The sequence below is a fragment of the Coloeus monedula genome (genome assembly GCF_965178545.1).
Source record: "Coloeus monedula genome assembly, chromosome: 6".
Lineage (NCBI taxonomy): Eukaryota > Metazoa > Chordata > Aves > Passeriformes > Corvidae > Coloeus > Coloeus monedula.
The window spans coordinates 27,887,308-27,910,108 of NC_138786.1; the positions used below are offsets into that span (position 1 = coordinate 27,887,308).

The following is a 22,801-nucleotide window of genomic DNA, read 5'->3' on the forward strand; positions in this document are numbered from 1 at the left end:
GGCATTTACCAACCGATAATGATAATAGACGTTATTGTTGTTGTGTGTAAATACAGCGCTACAAACACGCGTAGTGCCACGTGTTACTGCTCTACAAAGCACACGCTGCAGACGGCGGGTACCTCAGCAGCAAGCAGCCATGGACATCACGCTGGGCCCGACCAGGCAAGGCGGCTGCGCCTGGGAAATCTGCTCCAGGGGCGATTTTTAAAGCAGGAGGAGAAGGGCACGGGCTGTGCAGTGTGCAATAAGCCTTATTTCAGTGGCCAAAGTCGACAGGGACTCGGAGCATCCCGAGATGCTGAGAGAGAGGAGGGAAACCAAGGCCCAGCTGTGAGATCGAAGCAGTTGCAGTGGAATAGGGACTTTAAGAGCCACGAAAGCTGATGCAGGCCCGGATGTTGTAAAAGCTACCGGCTGTGTTTACAGCAGGTACGGGATCTGACAGCAGCCTCAGGGAAGAAATTACCCACACCCGAGAAGGAATATACCTCAGGAAAGGCTCCGCAGTTCAGCTGCAAAGGATGAGGTCTGTGATTGCGAACAGCAGCTTTCCCTTTCTGCCCTTCTTCTCTCCGCTGATGACAGAAGAGAGCTGACACGCATCGTCCTAACAGAGAGTAACAACTGGAGAAAAACCCCACTGATACAAATAGGGCCACTTCCGCACCGTCTTGTTTGCTGCCCGCAGCTCCGGTCAGCACGGCCGGACTGCAGACCACCACACGGGCAGCCCACACCCGGCACTGACACCCGCACTCACGCACTGTCCGCCCTAAGGGGAGGGAAGTCGGCGCACCAGCCCTCGTTTGGCACTACGCTGGGTGTACACAGGCCGGCTTTCCTACCCTCTGCCGTGTGAGGGCACCGGGGGCGGCTCCTTTCCCCCGCCATCTTGGGAGTGGCGGATGGGCGGGGCCGGCCCCGCTTCCGGGGGCGGTGGTGACGCGCGCGGGCCGCCGCTGGGCAGCGGGGACGGGCGGGACATGAGCGCTTAAAGGGGTGGCCCGGCCCGGCGGGAGGGAGCGGCGGCGGCGGTGCCGGTAGGTGTGTGCCGGGTTGGGTTTTGTCAGCTTATAGCGCCCCGGGCGGGGCGGCAGGCTGGCTGATCCGGTCCGTGTCCTCCTCGCTGCCGCGTAGCGCCCTGTGCGGGGCGGGCTGGGGCTGCCGGGGGCCCTCCGTGGGGCGAGGCGGGCCTGGCGCGGTCTGGCCGCGCTGGCCCTGCGGTTGCTGCCCTGTATCAGCTGCGCGGGATAATGGGGCGGTCTGGGCCCGGGTTCTCCGAGCCCTCGCCTCAGCGGTGGGCTGCGCCCGCCCCCGTGTGCGGGGAGGCCTCGTGGGCTCGCCCCTCCCGGGGGCGGCAGTGCCATGGCCAGGTGGCTTTTCTTTGCATGGTGGGAGCCCGTGAATTGCGCTGTTAGTAGAATTCAGGGGAAACCCCACCTCTTGTTGCGTTTTCTTAAACTTATGTATTCTGTCCTGCTGCCTTTAGACTAATCTGTAAGATTAAGAAATAATGTAATAGTAAGCATCGAAGTGCTTTTTGTGCTTCTCTCACTTGTATGTCTCGATGTCTTTGGTGTCCTTCTGGGAAGCTACTGACGAGTCAGCTTTATTTTTCGCTTTTTTTCTCTTTCACTCAATGTGAAGTCAACACGTGCCTTGACACTCTTTAAGTAAACGATGTAAAGGAACTTCGGAAATTTATTTGTGCAGCCTCTCTGACTATTTGCCTAACTGTTTTTTTGTTCCCCTAAAAAGGGCACTAGATCCTCAGTGTTTAGAACTAAGGGTGTTGCTTTACTTCCTCTTCTTAAACAAACCTGATTCTCTGCTGTAGAGGGAACAACTATGTAGGAAGGTGTTTAGGGACAAAGGAAAAGCCTGTTGTGATGTCAGTTACTTGCTTGATTGATTGATTTGAGCACTTTATTGCTTACAGGCTGTCTAGTAGCCAGTCTATATGCCTGACTTCCTCTGCTCTGCAGTTTTTGAAGTAGGTTATTATATTATTTTATTATATATATATATATTATATAGCACAATTTGTGTCATTAGGAGAAATGGAATCTGTTACTGTCCATAAGTGGATCAGAGTTTGACTGTGAATTTGTATTGTCCAGTATCTGGTTTGGAGGAGGTTTCATGAGGCTTTTTCAGGGACAAAAATGAGTTGTTGGGACGAGTGTAGAATTGAACGCACAGCACAGAGGAGGTGGCATTGGTGGCCTATTCTTTGTGCTATCGCCTCTGTGCAGTGTGTTCAGGAAGCTGATAAGAGAAAGCAGGAAGCATGCAGAGTAGTGTCTTGGTCATGGGCCCTGGCCTCTTCCTCCAGGGTCACAGATGCTTTATTCATTTATCTTGTAGACATAATCATCTGGAGGAGTACATTCTGGTGCTGATACCTTGTGGCACCCTGCATTAGCTGGGCTGAATTTCAGCTACCTAGCAAGTAGGATAGCTGTTTGTGTTAAAGAAGGGTTTTAAAAAGCCAACTTTTCTGTATTAGTGATATGAAGAATTTGAGAGAACAAAAATCCTCCATCCCTAACCACAAAGCTATCTAATAAACTAATTGTGACCTTTGCAAGCATGCACAGAAAATTAATGCTTAACATTCCCATATCTAAGAATATTGTTTTATGAATTGTTCCATCTTTAGGGAAGGGAACAGATCCCTTTACAAGAGAAGGAACTGAGAGCATCCATGATCACCTGAGGCTGTACCAATTCACTGACAGCTAAAAATACAGCTCATGAGATACTGGCTTTCAGTCAGTTGCTGCAACAGCAGGGTTGTATCATCATCTAGTTCCTATCTTTGTGGTAAGAAGGCATAGGCTGTATTTCTCAATCATCCTTGCAAATGTACTGGATAGCTATCCCCCCCCAATTTACAAGTTATCAGTGAAGGAGGAAGAGAAGTTTGTGGTATTGATTAAAAGCATAACTTCACAGCAAAAGGGGTAGGTGCAAATAGAGGACCTTCAGATGCTGAGTAAGGAACTAGTTTAATATGTAGCAAATGTGATGGATATATGACAAATTTCTGAAAGGCATTCAGCCTGTCAGAGGCACAGAACTGCTGCTTGTCAGCCAGAGATACAGGACAAAAATCTTATTCAGGGTGGGTTTGTGAAAGTGCCAGCAATCAAAACAATTTATTGGTCTGGTGCAAGTAGACCTGTCTGGCTTTAGAAAACTCATCACTTTTGTCAGCCTTTCCATGTCCAGATGTGGACAGTGTAATTGGAATTGAACAACCACTTTATGAGGCCTTTTGGCACCCTGCAGTTCATTTAAATTCATAAGGATCAGTAAGGGGTTTGAGTGCTTTGGAAAGCTTTTTGACTGTCATAAAGCAAGGAGTTAAGTTTTCTTTTTTCCTAGAGATAGTAAGCATTAGAATTGCTTCTCAGCTAAGTGCTGAAGAAAAGCATATTCAAATCATGTGACTTGCCTACTATAGTTCCATTACCATGGAAGTGTCTTATAAATCTCCGAACATTATTGGTATTGAAAAAAACCTTGAAAATACCTTGCAAAGTCACTGTTATGGTTTTTGAAACTTGTTTACATTGGAAACTGAATGTGTTGGTATAAATAGCTGGCTTCCAGTTGGCAAGTAATTCTAAATAAAAATGAAAACACTTGCAAGAAGAACCCTTAGTGGTGCAGTGGAGTGTCTTAGGCCAATGAGATAGACAACAAAGAAAGATTTCATGTTCATTTTTTACAGTGTGCTCTGGGAAGGTGGGTGGCAAAGATGATTATATTGTTGCTGGCTGCATACAACAGTACTTTGATCTTGAGGGTCTTTCTATTCAAGTGGTTTATTACCTCCCCCCCTGCCCCTGCCAAAGTTTGAACGTGCCTCTTATCGGGAAACCCAGCCAGCGAACTGCTGTTGGATGAAGTGATACTTCCTTAGCTTTCTGATCACAAGCAGATATTTCAACCTGGGGGCATGTACATGCGGACACTAGATCACTGTGGGTATAACTAACCCTGAATTTGCTCCTATCTCACTGTGAAAGTTCTGGCTTGGCAGATCTTAGCTCTCAGTTCAATACCTGGGGTTGGGACAGAACTCCATGCTTGTGACTGATCCACCTCAAATGTGGTAATGTGAGCAGTGCTTTTCCAAAGCAAAAATTTGCACTGTACTCTGGATCACCCTACTGCTAATACAGACATAGCCATAGCTCACATCAGTCTGTGTCACCTTCCAGTTTTTTTCAAGTTAGACAAAGAACCCACTAAAATGCTTCAGCTGCTCTATTAACAAAATTAGGATCACTAAGCCAGTGATGCTTTGCATGGATCTGGCACCATGCTAAAATCAGCCCAAAAGTGCTTGTTGTGTCCCTCATTATTTTGCAAGAAACATCTTGAGTTTTTAAACAGTTCTGTAAAATCACCTTTGCTTTGTCTTTTTCTCAGTCCTCTCCAGCCTAACAACCTCACATAGAGTGAATTGAAAGGTTTCTAGGGTTTTTGAAGCCATGACTAAATGGATAGTAAGTGCAAAAAAGGCTGTGCAGACATAAGTTTGTTTCCTCTTGTTCAGGAGATGGAAGTAACTTAAGCCTAATCCATCCTCAACTGCCTTGGACAGCAATGTCATAGTTATGATACGTGTTATAGTGGCGAACTTACAGGATGGCTTAGCTCAGCATGAATAGTCTTGTGAAGAGATCTAAAGCTTTAGGTTGGAATTGGAATTTCAAAGAACTTTCTGTCCTGCACCATCTCCAAAATAAAGCACAGCAGTGAAAATCAGGTTCTTATGATTTGCAGGCCATGTGTTTATTTCCTGGCTGCTCTGGTTTCTCAATGAATCTTTCTTTTTATAAGGCAGTGATAGTTAAGATAGTGAATGTGTTGTAGTCTGCTTCCTAGTAGAAAAGTTTAATGAGCCCAGTTACTTCAAGAAAATATATTTTTGTAGCAGATTTGGTTTTGTATATCTGTAGGTATCAGGCCTTCCTATGAAAGGGGCAGAAGGGGAGTTGTGCTGAAATGTGTTTAACTGAGCAAATAACTGCAGAGAACTGATAACAAAAAGTAAATACAGCTGACATCACATCCTTCCTTAAAGGAGCATTGCTTTGTATTTAGGCACATTAGATTCTTGTTTAAAACTTGCCAATCTAGAAAGAAAATTAAACAAAAATCGCAGAATATTGTTATAATTATGAAATACCTTTTTAGACTGTTGTCTTTTTTTTACTTTGGTTATTTTGGGGTTAGGATTTTTTAAATGGTAGGAGAGGGAAACCAAAGAAAATAGACATTGAGCATCAATATTAAAATTAATGCTTGCCTTAGCAAGTGTTATCATAACAAAAATACACGTCAGGTATACTTTAGCCATGTCAAGTTTTTTCTCTCTGTATGTTTTGTCTTTACTGAGTAGTCTTAATGCCTTGGGTATAAAATAGTTTTGTCATGTATCATTAACATAAGAGCTGGATACCTCAAAGGATGCTTTATGATTCCTGGGCAGAAAGATGGGGAAACAAGTATCCTTTCTTTATGTATGTATACTGTGTTCTGTTGGAACAGCTGGGTTATTTCAATCCAAATGGCCTCATCTTGGGTGCTAAATTTTCTTTAGAGGTGTCTTGCATGAAAGGCACCTGATATGTTCAGCTATTCCAATTAGGCCTGCGACTATCAAGTGTGTATTTACATCTTTGGAAACAGCCTATTGTGGAAATGTTTTGTTTGTTTTAAATTACTGTTGTATGCTCTTCTTTAATGTTTTAAACTGCTGCATGGTGAGAAGTCTTTATTGCCTAGGGAATGTCTTTTTCTGTTCTGCCTTATGACACTACTTGCCTCTGCAGACCTACTGTATAGGTTGTGTCTTTGCTTACAAAAGCAATGCTGCAAACTAATGGAAATAAAACTATGGGTTTTTTTAGTCTAATGCATTTGGCTTGGATAGTCAACTTTAAACAGACATTATAATCAAACTAATTCAAAGCGCATGCTTTCTTATGTCTGTCTTAAGAAGGAAATCTTAACATGTCTTGTTTTTACATACTCTAGTGGCAACGTCTGAAAAGTGAAGGTGGGTAAGCTTACTGGGAAGTCTAGAGAAAAGAAGAAAGGTTCTGTCACTTTCCAGTGATGTAAGACCTCAAGAAATAATTGGAAAAGTTCAGCAAATAGCTGAACCCTTTATCTATGATAAAAGGTTGTCAGAACATTTCTCTTAACCAAGCGTTTTGAATAGTGTTACTTAGCTTACTCACACATGGGTCATTTATCCTAGCAATTATATGAGACATCACTTTAAATTATGGTTTCATCTCACAAGAGGCAAAACACTCCAGGTGTCCAAATATGAGTATCAGAAGATAAGCACAGGCATATCTCAGCTTTGAAGAATCCTCAAAGTAACTTTTTTTTCCCCTCTGTGTCTGTTGTGTTGGAAGGGTTTTTCCTCCGCATCTTGAAGCTGGATTTCTTCATTGTTAGGTCAATTTATAAACAGTTTCAAGACCAAATACTATTGATTTAGGGCGAAAGTAGGTGGAATGCTGTGTGTTTCTGTAGAACTTCTTGCTGGCTGGCAGTGGAGCTATTCAAGAAGATACGAGCAAGCTAGGGGAACACAAAGCCTGTCTGTCAGCTGTTGGAACTGGTTTGCTGATGACACCAAGCTGGGCGGAGTGGCTGAGATTTCAGAGTACTGTGTTGCCCTTCAGAAGGACCTCGACAGATTGGAGAGATGGGCAGGGAAGAACTGTCTGAAATCCAGCAAAGGCAAATGCAGGGTCCTGCACCTGGGGAAGAACAACCCCAGGCACCAGCACAGGCTGAGGGCCGACCTGCTGGAGAGCAGCTCTGCCAGGAGAGACCTGCAGGTCCTGGTGGACAACAAGCTGTCCCTGAGCCAGCAGTGTCCATGTGGCCAAGAAGGCCAATGCTGTCCTGGAATGCATTAGGAAGAGCATTGCCAGCAGGTGCAGGGAGGTGATTCTGCTCTACTCAGCCCTGGTGAGGAGGCCACATCTGGAGTGCTGTGTCCCATTCTGGGCTCCTCAGTACAAGAGAGACATGGAGCTCCTGGAGTGGGTCCAGTGGAGTGCAGTGAGGATGAATGGCCAACTGGAGCATCTCTTTTGTGAGGAAAGGCTAAGGGAGCTGGGCCTGTTCAGCCTCGAGAAGAGACAACTGAGAGGGGACTCATCAATGTCAATCAGTATCTGAAGGGAGGGTGTCAGAGGATGGAGCCAGGCTCTGCTCGGTTGTGCCAAGCAACAGGACAAGAGGCAACGGGCAGAAACGGATGCACAGGAAGCTGCAACTGAACATGGAGAAAGCTTCTTTACTGTTCTGGGGGCCATGCACTGGAACAGGTTGCCCAGAGAGGTTGTGGAGTCTCCCTCACTGGAGATAGTCCAGAGCCATCTGGATGCAATCCTGTGCCGTGTGCTCTGGAATGACCCTGCTTGAGCAGAGAGGTTGGACCAAATGACCCACTGTGATCCCTTCCAACCTGACGTATTCTGGGATTTGGTGGCAAATACTTGTGTTTTCAAGCCATTGTCTGATGTCAGATGTAACCGGATGCTTTCTGGTTTAGTATGTTGCTGCTGACTTACTTGTATCAAAAGTGGATTGCATGTTCCTTTGTTAGCTAACATGAATAGGACAAAGTGGACGGGGAATAGTTTGATAGCTAATACTACATGAAGTAGCTCTTCATGTGATCGCTGTGTCTCTTCATGTAATTACTATCATATTTCACATGGCATTGTCTTTCATAGGATTTTATTAATAAAAGCACAGTTGCAAAGCCCATGATTAATTTAGTAGAGTATATGTGAGCTTCAGTCCTGAAGTTAATTTATGACAGACCAAAGTTAATTCATAACTTCATGAAGTTACCTTCCAAACTGCATCACCTAGTATTCCTAGTTTGGGAGTTGTCACCTTTCTTCTCCTTTTTTAAGTCTCACTACTGGCTTATTTTTCAATGGTTTCTCCACGAACTTGTAGTTCTAGTAGCACAGGACAGTATTCTGGCAGTATTGAATAAAACACAAAACTCAGTTTTTGATGAAAAGTATATATACTTTCTTCAGGTTTTGGATGCCTCCTTGACATGAAGGTAGTAGTATAATATATTTGCAAGCAATTGTTCAAATATAAGAGTCTTATTACCCTTTAAAGACTTCTTTTATAAACAAATCCTCCTTATATATGTTTACAAATACCGTTGTCATGCTCTCACCCCAAAAGCCAAAGAAGCTGTTGTGTTGTGTATCATTGGCTGCAATATGGCTCTTGGGTAATTCAAACACAGCTTCTAGCTAGGGTTACATTGTACAGCTTGCAGTTGTGCTTATGCTGTTATGTGAAGTTCTGGGTAGTCTAAACCCACAGCTGCAAGGGGAAGCAGAACACTGAGCTAATGAAAAAGAAATCTCCAGGTTGCTCTGGGAATACAGCTGCATTTCCAGCCTTGTTCTGCAATTACAATGGGACTCTTGAGAAGTTGTTATAGGGCAGGGATGTGATATTCATTTTGATGTCCAAGATGAGATGTATTTTATGGCTCACAGGTTCAACAGTACTTGAATGGTGGTACCCAAAGCAGGGAAAGGCTGCCAAGCCTGCAACAATTGCAGTAATTGAGATACTGCTTGTTTGATACAACTGAATATATAATTGAATTTTTATAGAATTTCTGAATATTAAGTGAGTGCAAGATCTTCATCCAAAGAACCAGCTTGATGTCATTTTCCTTTGCTTAATCTAATTCAGTGAAAATACGTACTTTCCTCCCTATCCCAGGTTTACTGGTCCTTAGCTGTGCAAATCAGCTTGAAGGGTGTTCCCAAATTCAAAGCTGGAACTGCCTAAAATAAACCTCATGAAAGCCTTAAGCTTGTGAATGAAAAGGTATTTCTCTGATTTTACACTGAAATTGGACTACTGTAAACAGTTATTTAGAGGCCTTGTGTGAGAATATCTTGATTTTTTTTTTTTTTTTTTTTTTTATGATAGCAAAAACTAACTTGCATTGACATCTACTTTAGAAAAATCTCCTAGAGCCACAGTCTTAGGTTATGCTAGGTGCTGAAGATCAAACCTGCTGAAATATTCTTTAAATCCTGAAGTACTTCAGCTGTACGGGATATAGGTGTCTTGATTTCAGTTCACTATCAGAGTTATGCACACTTCCTGTGAAGAGCTGTGGGGTAACAGCTGTGAAAATCTGCATAAATTTACCCTCCTAGGAGCAATTACGTATGTTATATATTCTAAAATACTGATCTTGTAGGGGAAAATGGATCAAGTCAAGCAGGATGTTTGGAACTATATTCGTTGGTAACATGAACTTAATTGCAAGCTACTCATGTGAAAGGTCAAGGATTAGTTTAAAGTTAAGGGGGAAAATTCTTTGGGGAAAAATATCCTCTTAAGTCTCAGCTTATGTGCTATCTCATTAAATTATTGTATAGCCTGTGAGCTCTGTTTCCCATTGCTAGGAGTGCTGGCTTTAATACCATTCCTCCAACAAAAATGCAGATTCTTAGCTCTGAAAAACCTGTCTCTGATAGGTTATTTATGGGATTGATGCGATTGCTTTTTCATTTTATATCTTTAGGCAAAATATATCCCCTCTGTTTATAGCAAAAGGTAAATCATGGTGTGTCGGGACTTCAGTTATGACCTTATGTTTATTATGAGAAAGGTAGATGAGAAAACCTTTGCTACTGTTGCAACATACCAGTTAAAACCTTTGCAGGTTCTTTTGCATTTGAGGAATTCATCATGCAATAACAACAACCATTTCTAGAGTGTTATTGGATCATTTTAGGTAGTGTTTCATCTGAGCATATGTTTTCCCTTTTTCTGACTATTGAAATTCTGCAATGGAAATGGAAGAACACTTAAAGTTTATGCTAGTAACTTAAATGTCTTAATGGATTTATTTCTAGATTACTGGGCAAACCAATGTTTTTTTCTAGCATGGAGAAGCTTGTTATTTTAAGACCTTATTTCCTGTTTTACCTAACTAACAATAGAATTTTTAAAAAAACGTTTAGGAAGCTAAATCTTGGAAAGAAAACTGCTTCATATACTGATTGTTCCTATATTTCTTTTAGCTCCTCAGTTAGGTCATCTCAGCTGAATAATTATTTTAGTGTCTTCTAGTCCTAATGAGATGTTTTACTGAGCAGAATTAAATGTATAGGCTCTCATTCTTTGAACTATCTTCTAGTTTCAACTCAAAATACTGATGAAAGGATAATTGTGATGCTTACTTGGTATCTTATTACAGGGGGAAGGTTCTCTTTAACGTGATTACTTACAAGTAGTTCTTCCTCATCATGGATGAGCTATCACCTGAAGAAATTCAGCTGAGGGCCAACCAGGTCACTGATGAGGTAACTATTATAGGAATACATCTGGGATTACAGTACTCGACTGAAAAGATTAGAATATCTTTTAAAAATAAGGACAGACCAGGATAGTGATTCTGTAAGGTTATAGCTGAATGTTTTAAATTTTCACTTTACTTGGTAAATACTGGAGTGAAGACTACTCCTAAAAATAAGAATGAATTTTGACTTCTGAATTTGAAAGTCACTTACTTAACTGAGTGACTTAAGTGAGTGACTTAACTGGGTGACTGATCACCCAGTCTTGATTACTGATATGATTGTGTTTGGGTACCTACAGCATTGTTAATCATATTGATATACTTCATGGCTTTCTTATTTCACTAAAATTCATTTTAATATGTCATCTTTTATAATGACTTTCCAATGGGATAAGAAAAATAATAGCAAGGACTAAAAACCAAGAAAAACTGATGTGCTGCCACTATGAGCATGTTGTAGCATCTATTAAATATAGACAAGGTGATGAACCTTTGTATACTATTGCCTTGCTACAATGAAGTGGCAAAGAAGACTTTCAGGCACTGTGGTGTATATAACTAATTAATGCACTCATTTTAAAATTCTTTTTCCAGTCTTTGGAAAGCACAAGGAGGATTCTTGGCTTGGCCATTGAGGTAAGGAAAAGCTTTTAAATTCTCTGGATTAAGCATAAAAAGCAGCATGTTAACTGTCACAAAGTGATTTTAAACAGTTTTTTGTCTTTCTCAAGACACATACACTTCATCATTAAAAGTTGCTGCTTTAATTCAGTAGTAGCATTAGAATGACATAACCTTCATGATTTTCACATTATATCACATTACAGAAGAATCAATATCCTTTTTACCTCTTAAGCAAAATGGTCTAATCTCCAAATGCTCCAGATTAGTTGTAAAAAGTCTCCTGTTGGTCTGTTATGTCTTTGGCTGCTGCATAATTTGCTATTCATAACATCTTTCATTTGTCTTTTAGCTTAGTTTGTGAACAGTGTGGGAATGTTTCACTATGAGGGCAGTAGGGCTCGGGTAGGGTAGTAGGGTAGGACTACTCTTGGTTCTAAACAAGTAATTCTACATACACCTTCTTACAGTCTGTTAATTGGCTTTAACTGTAGTTAGGGCTGATAATGAAACTCTTGACACCCTTTTACATGACTTGAAACAAATCTGTATTTTGGGTTTATCAAAGTGAAGTTGTATGAGGAATCTACTCCTCTCCACAGTTATGGCTTGCTGAAGATGCTGCTGTTATCAGTGAGGCATCTGAATCACCACAGCCTGATGAATACCTCTCACACACAAATGTTAAGTACATGTCATGGGCCAACGTAATTTCTCCTGGTATTGTAGTTTGATGATTCATTCTGTGCTGCCATTCTATGCAGCATGGGTGCAACTTGCATGCTAGATCCAAGACTCTGGGCCAGCAAAGAGCTCTGCTGTAGTATATTCCTCACTGCTGAATTGTTAGGAATGGCTTTGCAGGCTTTGTTTTTCTTTCTTTTATTCTGGCTTCCAGGACTAAAGGCCTTGTCAGTCCTTTTGAAGGATGTAGGGATGAATGAACCAGTATCACTTCTCAAAATGAAGCACAGCTAGGTTTACTTTTCTAGCTAGACATTATCACAGTTCAGTCTGAGTATTACAATAAATTTTATCATCTTGTCGTAATGTAAAAAAACCCTCACAAAAACACCATAAAAGCCCCACTAATTGAGATAGTGTAACAGGTGAGATGCTTATCAGCCTAACATAGGTTATAATTTGAGACTTATATAGCTTTACTACAGAGGTTATTTCAAGCACAGTGTCTTATTGTGAACTTGGTTGGATTATCAAATTTAATATGCTGACCTTCTGATTTTGCACTGCAATCTTGTTTTATATCTGCAACTAAATTTCTTTCTGCAGTCCCAGGATGTTGGCATCAAAACTATTACCATGCTGGATGAACAAGGAGGTAAGTTTTTCCCTAACACTAAGAATTGATATTAGAATGTAATCAGTGTAAGAAAAGGATTATCATACAAGAGTTGTTGCTGAAACTAAAGGCTTATTATTAAAGATTATTTAGATGAAAATGAGATTTCCTAGATGGTTATTCCTGTGTGTTTGTAGTATTGAAAAGAGGTTTTAAAGTGGTTGAGAGGTAATGATAGTTACAATGTAATACAGCTCTGCTACAGAAGCTGCTTCTTTCCACCATCACATGAATGTAACTATCTGCATTTATTCTAAAAGTAGCAACAGAAATGCTACTCTAAGAATAGGAAAAATATTTGTAATGCAATGAACAAAACCTCTCACTGAATATCTTTCTTAAAAATTAAAAAAAAAAATCTTAGAAGGCAGGAAAGAAAAAGGTCACTAGTCTTGGTATAAAGATAGAACTGAAACTTGTTCCTGCTTTAAAGAAATATTGATTTTCCCCCCCACCTTCCCTCAATCCATGTTTATTCAGGTTACTTGTTTCTCTTCTAGAGCAACTAAATCGTATAGAAGAAGGCATGGACCAGATAAATAAGGACATGAGAGAAGCTGAGAAGACACTGACAGAGCTCAACAAATGTTGTGGGCTCTGTGTCTGTCCTTGTAACAGGTCAGTTATATTGGTACTTGAGTCTGGAGTTCTGGAATATTCCCAATAGCTACTATACCAGGAGACAGTCACTAATAAAAGAGCTAATTAAAAAACACTGAATCTCTAACAAAGTTGATTGTTTTGGTTTGTAGAGCTGCATCCTTTTAAAATTCTATGAGAGTAACTGAAGCCTACTTGTATCTAACCATACATTGTGCCCCTTTTACTGTAAATATAGCTGCTATATAGCGTCCTGCCCTAATCTCCTTAAAGCTTCTATTTAGTAGAAAACTATCAATGTCCATGCAGATGAGACCAAATTGGACTGCAAATAGCTATATGTAAATGCCTGTCTATTAGAAATTTGATTCCAAAAATAATTTTTTTGCAACAGTGCTTTTGTACTAATTTAAAAGCAAGACAATTGATGTTTTGGAGAAGGAAATTAATATTGGTTCTCTAAGCATTTGAAAAATACGCATAGTTTAAGGAGGGTGAGAATAGGACAGAACAGACAATATTTAATTATATTAAAGCTATAATCTTTTTACTAGTGACTACATAAATTCTTGTAGACCTTCTTCACAGTACCTTTATAACATCAGTGTTAAGGCTGCCATATCTAAGTCAGTTAAGTTATCTAATATTTAGTATGGCACTTGATTTGCACTTTTAAACATGTAAACAGACTGAAAAATGATCAGAATTATTTTTGATGGTGTCCTAGCTTTACCTTTAAGCAAAAAATTACCAAATTGTGTGAATTGGATGGGATCATAGCCCTTCCAAATGAAGGAGACATAAATTGAGTATGGTGACTGAAATGATTAGTGTGTGTGTTTGTTGGTGTTTGCTCTTTAGCATGAGCAAAAATATCATTCAGTGAAGAAGTAGCAGAACTTCAGGTAAAAATTCCTTGGAGTGGCTGAGTCTACTTCACCAACAGAATAGTACTTTGAGGATCATTTAGGAAAGATATGAATGTGACTTCTAAGGCTGAAAATCTTAGTGCTTTAGTGCCTTGAAAATGCAGACATCCTGGCCTCTGGATAGGTGTGCTTACTGGTTTCTATTAGTTGGATCAAGCTGGTGGACTTTGAGCATTTTGACACACTCAGTCTTTGTTTTCTGTAGTTGATAGTCTTATTTCACTGAAGCTAAGCAGCTTATTGACACTGAGCAAGCTCAGAATTTATGAACTCTTGTGGCACTCCAAGTACACAGATAACGAGAACAGAAATAGTTGTGTACCAAACTGGACAGTAATGTACAGGAAAAAAATGGGTAAGTAGAGGGCAGCGAAGAAGAGTGAGTGTCTTTCATATATCTACTGCTACACCAACCTTTTTGTCAATGTCAGATTTGTCAACCAGTTACCTCCACAGCTTTTCATAATTTTCATAAAAGTGTAATGCTAAATAAGCTAAATCAGAACACTTGCTGAATTATTGGATTTTTTTTTATTTCTCCTAGGCTTAGATTATTATAAAAGATTTGTGAAAACACAGAATACTGGCAGTTCTGTAATGCAATCTATGTATTAATAACAATTTACCTTTTTGTTGATCTTTACTACTCTTTCTTCTCCATTCTCTCCTAACACTGATGCTTGCTTTCTAAAAATGAAGACTAGGATAAGAAGCTGTATTCACTTAAACTGGTGAAAGTGGATTTTAGGACAAGGTCAGTGTTAGTAGTGCAGATGCATATTTAACCAGCTATCTGAAGTGATGTTTCTATTGCATTTGTGCTTGCATGTGCATGATGTCTGTCTGCATGTGGTTCTCCTTGTGACTGTGATGTTTTGTAATACTGATGTGAATAGAAAATGTCCATTACTACAGAGGGGATTATTAGCTGTGGAAATGGTGAAACAACTGCTTGAGCCCTTGCTGGTTTGACAGGTTGCGTAAATCACCTTAGTTTTGCAGAAATAAAATTTGAGAAATGTGAATGTATAGAAATTTGAAAAACAGGTCTTAAAAACAGGTGGTGAGAAGTTTTTTCCAAACTGTGCTTACTTTGAACAAAATTTTGTTTCTAGCTGTCTACTTCACACGTGCAACTAGTCTTCAGGTAGCTTGGTTTTTGTTAATAAAGTCCTCACAGCTGCCTCTGGCACCTAAGACTTTGGTTCTCCAGAAGCAAATCATGCAAAGATCTCTTGCTGTTATGGCTTTAGTATAAATGATATTAAAATATCATACTCAATCTAGCTGCAGTAAATCTAATGAGCTCTTTAAGCCTGTGTATGTACAAGGAGCTAGAATTGACTAGTTTAAGTTTCTTTAGGATTTGTTGGGTGCTACATTTCCATTATGAACTGAGTAATGATTCTATTTTTTCCCCTTGATATATTCATTCTAGATTACTTTTTGTAACATCTGACCTGTAAGACATAATTTTCCATACTGAATACATAAACAGCAGTAGAATGAGGGGGAATACTTTTTCATCCAGTAAATTTCACAACTCTTCAAACGTATAACATCTGGGTTACTGAAAGGCACTATATCTCTAGAAATTGACTGCCTGTGATTGCAGAGTTAGATGTACTGAAAGACACTACAGACTTCCCTTCACAGGTGTCTAAAGAAGCAGAAAATGGCAGTGTCTGGATTGTCTAGCTTAAATGTGAAAATGCCACAAAACAAGGTGAACATGAGAATATTCTCAAAATAGGTTCTTTAGGACTCATGAGAACAGACCCCAGTTTAGATAAGTTTATTTTGTTAGGTTGTCTTCCCCTCTTGCTTTTGTGGCTCTGTGATTCTTGATATTGCTTTGTGTGATGCTTTATTTTTTTTTTCTTCTATGAATTACATGGTAAAGGTGTAATGGTAAGTTGGTTTGTTGATTTAATGGAGTTAGTATAATTGAATTACAGAATGAAAGAGCTATTTAAACATTATTAATATTATTTCATAATCAAAGTTAACATGAGAAACATAACTTTTTCTATTGCCAAGTAATTTTTATGTTTGATTAAAAAAAAGTTACAATTGATGGTTTTCTTGCATAGTATAGGTATTTGAGGGAGATTTTGCATTCATCTTCATTTCTTCCTGAAAGATAACTAATCTTGACTCTAGATTAATTCCTGTTGTAAGTGCAACTCTATTTTATGACAGGGTAAGCTTTCCTGTTACTGTCATAAGCTTCTGTCTTCTGGTGAAGTACTGCTTTAAGGAAATTACTGTTCTTGTATTAACACTTAAGACCAAAGTTATCACTGTCCTGAAAGTAACTCAGTTGTGTTTGTACTATCAAGATATAAGAAATTATATTATATAGACAAAGCTTTATCTGTACAAAATTTAATCTCTTTTGGGCTCAAGACAAATGTTCCTGAAAATTCTAGATTAATACTGAATTTCAGTCAGGAAGCCATATTTCTGATGTAGTGGTTAAGATTTTTTATTTTTATGGAGTAGGACAAAGAACTTTGAGGCCAGCAAAGCATACAGAACAACCTGGGGAGATGGAACGGAGAACTCAGCAGATCATGTAATATCCATGCAACCAAGAAGTATAAATCGGCAGCAGCCTCAGACTTCTGGAGGACCAAGTGGTGGATATATTACAAGGTTTGCCTGTTCATATTCCTCCATCTCAAAGGCACAAATCCTATTACAAGTTGTCAGCTTCTTTCAGATGCATTTTAGGTGAAGTTGCTAAATAGTAAATTTTTTATTATTGTTTGAAGGAATTGTTACTTCTTGGAGAGGAGATGGCAGACACCTACACTTTCAGTATTGTAGTGCTCATCTTACATTTCTGGTTTTTTTACATAGTGGTGGTATTGTCAGTCTGTTTCTGGATGTGAGAATGATAGAGCTTAGAAGTCAGTTATTGAGGGGACTGTTAAAAATATTACTGTCATAAAGTGTATTTGAGAGAAACTCATGTCTTAAACTTCTGGTAACTATATTAATTTTTAAGGCTATTTTTGTAGTAGTGGCTAGCTTAGCACTCTTTTTTTGGTGGATGCTTGCTTGGAATACAGGAAATCATAAAAGGGGAAAAGCATACCTTGGTTTTAATATACTGTGCAACAAACAAACAAGTTCTATTAGAGTAAATCTGGGCTAGATAAAAGCAAATTCTTGATTCTTGAAACATTGTCTTAATTATTTGAAGGATAACCAATGATGCCAGAGAAGATGAAATGGATGAAAATCTTGCTCAAGTTGGAAACATTCTTGGGAATTTGAAAAACATGGCTTTGGATATGGGCAATGAGATTGATGCCCAGAATAAGCAAATAGACCGGATAAATGTAAAGGTAAGCATCAAAGCTGTTCTCTGCTTTCAGTTCAGAGGTTGTAACTGAGAGGTTATTAGGAATGTGCTCACTGTCCTATCTGTATTTACAGCAAATATGTGGTAAGATTATACCATCCTCTAGGTTGCAGTGGTTTGAAGAGATATACCTTGAGATATATATATATATATATATATATAGGGTACATATCTTAAAATTCAAATGCTTGAGTGTCAGGAAACTTAAATACACAGCACAGATTACTACTTACTCTGAAAACTAATAAACTTCATGGTATCAAAAGGACAAACATTTACTGGAGGTATACCTGGAGTTTTGTTGTTTGCAGGGAATTTTTTTTCTTATGGTAGGGAATAGGTAGTTTTAACAATAGCAAGGCTCTTCTGGAATTCCTAAAAAGTCACTGTAATGAAGGTAAAGTAAAACACAGGTAATTCATTGCCCAGATTCTTGTGGATGAATTAATATTGGGACTGGGGAGACTTTGGAATTTGTAGGTAGACAGGGAGTTTGTAGGTGCACAGGGAAATGGTCTGCCCTCATCTGCACATGAAGTTAGTAATAGTAACTTTCTTTTTTAATATAATTTATTACTTAAGTGTTAGCTTCTCCAACCAGATTAAGCATATATAAATGTTTTGGGGAGGTTTCTTTCAAAGGGCAGCTTAATGAGATATTAAGCCTATTTTAGAAATGCCCATATTCTGAAATGAGTAGAAGTTATTTTATAGGCATCCTGGTTGAGAAAGGAAGCAAAAGCTTTAATGAATAGTGTATATTAAAGATTTCAAAACGTAGAAGTGAACACGGATTACTGTGAAATTATAGTATTAAGACAAAATGGGAATTTTAAAATCTCATTGAAATGTGCAGTAGAGTTAAAAGCAAAAGGAACAGAATTCCTCTAGTTTGACAAAAGTGCTGGTTGTACCTGTTTCAGCATCTGTTTTGTCTAGTAATTAAGGGATTGTGGTATTGATAAGGCAAATCAACATGATTATATGAAAGAATGCCTTCACTGTTCCCTGAAACTGCATATCTGATTACCATGTTTAAAAAGTCAGACAGTTTAAAGTACACTAGAAAATTTCTTGGAATTTAAAATGAGGTGTGAAATGCTTACAACTTATAAAGCAGACTGAAAACTGCCTGGTCAAATAAACTGCAAGTGGGAATTATTGTTTTTAGCAATAGTGTTTCTAGTAGATTCAAGCATCTGTTTTTGCCTGATGCTGTTTTAGTTTAGCGATTTGAATAAATCTTGCTGACCAAGTCTTACTAATTTAATTACTAACTTAATTAAAATACAGTGTATACAAGTTAGAATTGCTTTACAGAACAGAATAAAAATTAAAGTGCAGTTCTGGTTTTGAGACTGGCAACTTGTCTCAGGATATTTAAATTAATCCTTTTATGCTGATAACTTCTTAAATGTAGTGAACAGTATGGAAACCAAACCAAATGTCTGTAAATCTTCAAACAACAGTATCATGTAAAGAAATGAAGAGCAGTATTAAGCTTACCTTCAGAATAGAATTGATACTTATATTTTTTTGAAGATTCTGACTCACCTGGGAAATAGACTAGACTGGGTGACTTTTGGTAGTGTTATGCAGGACTCCTAGTCTGAATAAACCCATAATGAAGCTTACGTTACTGGCATTTTCTTAGAAGAAGATGTAGTAACTAGATTAGTGCTTTGAAAGTGGTGTTAACAGATTAGAGTCTCCCTTTTCTATAGTAGATTCTTGTCCTGCCCTTCCCCTTGACCCAAAAGGCAGGAAGGAGGGAACAGGAAGGGAAGGACTTGAACTGCAAATGTCCTTTGCCCAGCCCATTGCAATACGAAGGTGTGAAATGGCTAATACTTAACTCAAGTTGACAGGTTGAGTTTCTTAGGAGTTCTGCTCATGGTAAGGGCAGAAGCTAGTTTAGTGCTTATTACACTTCCTGCACATTCCCCACAGCACACTGCATAATTAGGGAATTACTTATAAACTCCTTATCATACCTATCAGTAAAACTGTATTTTGACACTTGTTCAACCTAGATGCTGTGACCTCACTTTTGATGCTTTATTATAGTAAATTAAACAATAATAAAATCTAAAGCTTGTTCCTACAAATACCATGTTGTTACAATACTAGGACATTGGAGGGGGTGTGAATGAAAACTAGGGATTTGCACTAAGCAGAATAAATCTGACTTCATGCCCATAGGCCCAGTTTTGACTATTACTTCAGAGCAACCTTGTTGCTCTGTAGAGGTCCTTAAGATGTCTAAACACTGGGAGAGAATTTTTATTCCCTTGTTTTGTTAACATGCTTCCTGACCAGCTGAGGCAAGCTGGTGCTTTTCAAAAGTAGCTAAAGAGTAAAACCTACTTCTCCTGGTTGTTTCTGCCAAAATAGCATATGCTGGCTAGGGAAAAAAAAACTACTTCCAGCATACAGAAGTTGCTCCCCTTCTCTCTACCACATGATGATACCTTGCAATTCAGAAGTTCATGTCAGTTTGAATTTTTAAATTGTTCTGCATCAAGTCTGCAAATGACCTATGAATTTCTCTCTTTCAGGCTGATACAAACAGGGAACGCATTGAGCAAGCCAACATCAGAGCCAAGAAACTAATTGAAAATTAAAGCCTGCTGTCATTGTTCAATGACAGCCTCTCCAGCTGCAAGCCACCATATTCATGGATCTGTGAAACTTCTATTCTGAAATAAGAGGGGCTGGGAAAAATGAAGCAGTACCCCTTCTGTAGGGATTAGTTTTCTTTTATTGCTTCATGTAAACATGGCCTTGACTCCAAGAAAGCAGCCAACTTCTTTCTACTCATCTGCCTTCACTTTCTTTACACTGCTCAGGGCTACAAGTGTTAGGGCTTTGAGAATCTTCTTGCATGTTTTATTACTCTTCCCAGTTTCTTTTTATTATTTTTTTTAAGTTTTATTTTCCTGCACCGAAAATTCAGTCCTTTATTGAAGTTGAACAAGCAGGGTAACCTGAATTCACAGTTGTGGAAAGTTGGAGAGGGCACTTTGCACTGTTTGAAATACCTCATAAGTTGAGTGTCTTCACTAAACTAGGGACTAGGTGAACATTGTCTGATTTGTATCTCTAGCATCTAACCATAGTTTTACAATCCAAACCACATGATTGGTTTGGAGTTGAATTTGTGGATCACAGAATTGAAGAGGCCCATTACTTACAACTTGTGGGTTGAGGGCTTTAAAACACTTCCTAAGCACATGAACTGTAAGGTAATGGTAACCAGAGGGATATACAGGTTTCCATTTCTTTACTGTAAATTGACATTGGTTTGGAGGCCATGACTCATCATGCTGCATTGTTCTGATAATATTTGTTGTGTATATATATATATCTGATCTAAACCCCATGTACACATGAGTAGAAGAAAATAAAACCATCTCTCCAAAGTATTTATTTGATGGAAAATTTTACACCCCTCATCTAAAAGTTAACTTTTAAGTGTTTGAATGATGCATCTGAACTGGAAGAAACTGAGCAGAAAAGCATGCAGTTTGCTTGCATCCCGTATCTTATTCTCTTTTGGCCAGTTTTCACTGGAGTTCAGGTTATGCCTTTCTCCAGTGCAAAATAATGATTGAGATCTGGTGCAGAGTTTGCTCTCAGCAGTGACTTTGAGGGTGCTGCTTAAACCTACCAAACCCAGAGAAGCTTATTGTGAAACTTCTTTGTCACAAGTGTGGAGGAAGCAGTAGCTATTTATGTATGCTAGCTCTAAATAAACTAGTTCTAAATAGATTCCTGACTGGTTTATTATTGCAGACTTTGGGACTGGCAATTGGAAATATTATATGTCCAACTTGCTTGCAAATAAAATATTCTTACTCTGTTGCAGAATAGAGGAGTTTCTGACCAGGTGAGGTAAAGTACTCTCCTGTGAAGAAAAATATTTTGGTTTTACTGTAATATAAAAATATTTTCTTGAAATATTGATAATAATTAAATTGCAAGTGACTTAGATATTTTTAAGTCCACCCAGCAATATATTATGCCTGTTTTAAAGTTGAAAACGATGCTTTGGACTAACCTGTGATACTCAGTGTTGAATGGCAAAAATCTTCAAACCAAATTGATTGGAGGAATAATTAAAACTATTAGCATTATGGGGTGCTTTTTTGAAGGGCAGCCCACAAATACCCTGTAGGCACTAATATTGAACCCAAGTCAGAGATGACACTAATCCACTGAAATGCAAGACAGTGTTTAAGTGTTCTGTTTTCTTTTTAGTAGAAATCCAGTCAGCACTACCAGTATATTTTCAGTTGACTCCCAGGACAACTTGATATTTAAAGAAAAAAAAACCAAAACCAACAACCGCACGCACAAAAACCCACAACAGCCCACCAAACAAAAACCCAACCAAACAAAAAAACACAAACAACTGACCAAAGGATGGGGCAGCTGCATGTAAAACTAGGCCAGTGGCAGTTTGCCTTATGTGAGTAAGGTAAAGTCATTTTTAGGGGACTAGATATTTGAGTAATGTGAGTTGGCTCCTGTCTAGCTTCCAGTAATTGTTGGAATGCTAATGAATTTCAAAAGTTCACTAGCTACCTGATCAGTAAATGAAGATTATGTGCTTAAAAATACAAGTAGCAAAGAAGTACTTTTAAGAACATTGTGTAGTAAACTTCAAACAGCCACCTCCATAGGGACTTTGTATGCCCTTTTCTCCTTCTTAAAAACTTAGACTAACTTGAGGAATATTTGCTGCTAATTGTGAAAGCAAAGCATGTTATTTAATTATGATTGTCTCCTGGAACAGAAGACCGAAGTGATTACCTTACTCTGCTTACACAGTGCAAGCCTGCTCTGTAGCATTTGGACATTGCAAACATTGGAATTTTCTTCTCCCTGGCCCTTGCAAGTCCTTGTTCTTGACTTGCCTGAGCTCTAACAATAAATGAGCATGTTGGCTGATAGAATGCTGTGATTGGTATATCAAAATTGTAATACTGCAATGAATATGACACAAGGAAGTAATTTCTGAGACTCTAGAGTATTATCGGAGTATCAATACTCTTCTGATGCAGCAAGAGCCAAATCTGTGAGGGAGTTTGTGCTTTTATGTTAGTCAAAAACAGTTTGCTTCTTTGATGTCTTACTGTTGTCTATAGAATAGATGCTTAATTTCCATGTCTATGGTATGAAATCAACACTTGTACATCTTTGTATGTCTGAATGCTATTAAGAATGAAGGTTTACAGTTTCTGCTTTTGATTGTTAAACTATATATTATGCACAAAAAATACATACTTTTATAATGGAATGTGTTTTAAAACTATTTTCTCTTAGAAATGTCTTTGTTTAGTTTCCTGTCCTTGAAAAACTTGGCAGAACTAGTTGCTGCTATGCAACTAGGAAGTTCCTCTTCTATTTTTATTTCACAGAAATCCCAAGGCTAAGAAAAGAATGGGTGTGGCTGGGAGGAGAGGAATATTTTGGTCTTTAACACTCTAGTTTTGATCCCC

General features: G+C 38.8%; 2 protein-coding genes across 3 annotated transcripts in view; one reads left to right on the forward strand and one right to left on the reverse strand.

Annotated features, from left to right (window-relative positions):
• ZNF106 (zinc finger protein 106) overlaps positions 1–882 on the reverse strand; it is a 41,714-nt gene extending 40,832 nt beyond the window's left edge. Inside the window, exon 1 of the mRNA XM_082282874.1 lies at positions 492–882. The gene's annotated coding sequence lies outside the window, so the exon portion shown is untranslated. The remainder of the gene's footprint in view (positions 1–491) is intronic.
• A 64-nt stretch (positions 883–946) lies between these two features.
• Positions 947–22,675, forward strand: SNAP23 (synaptosome associated protein 23). 2 transcript variants are annotated; one of them, XM_082282759.1, is made up of 8 exons: positions 947–1,043; positions 10,313–10,418; positions 11,009–11,050; positions 12,326–12,374; positions 12,896–13,013; positions 16,430–16,582; positions 17,136–17,280; positions 19,856–22,675. In XM_082282759.1, exons 2-8 carry the CDS (start codon positions 10,362–10,364, stop codon positions 19,919–19,921), a joined length of 630 nt encoding a protein of 209 aa, XP_082138885.1. In that variant the 5' UTR covers positions 947–1,043; positions 10,313–10,361; the 3' UTR covers positions 19,922–22,675. The 2 variants fall into 2 exon arrangements, with proteins under 2 accessions (XP_082138885.1, XP_082138886.1); XM_082282760.1 differs by having other exon boundaries at positions 955–1,047.
• The last annotated feature ends 126 nt before the right edge of the window (positions 22,676–22,801 follow it).

Excerpts from the sequence above, each read along its gene's own strand:
- SNAP23 (XM_082282759.1), top strand. The coding sequence starts at position 10,362 with ATGGATGAGCTATCACCTGAAGAAATTCAGCTGAGGGCCAACCAGGTC. Across the intron at positions 13,014-16,429 it reads TGTGTCTGTCCTTGTAACAG|GACAAAGAACTTTGAGGCCA; the intron begins GTCAGTTATATT and ends TTTATGGAGTAG. Across the intron at positions 16,583-17,135 it reads AGTGGTGGATATATTACAAG|GATAACCAATGATGCCAGAG; the intron begins GTTTGCCTGTTC and ends AATTATTTGAAG.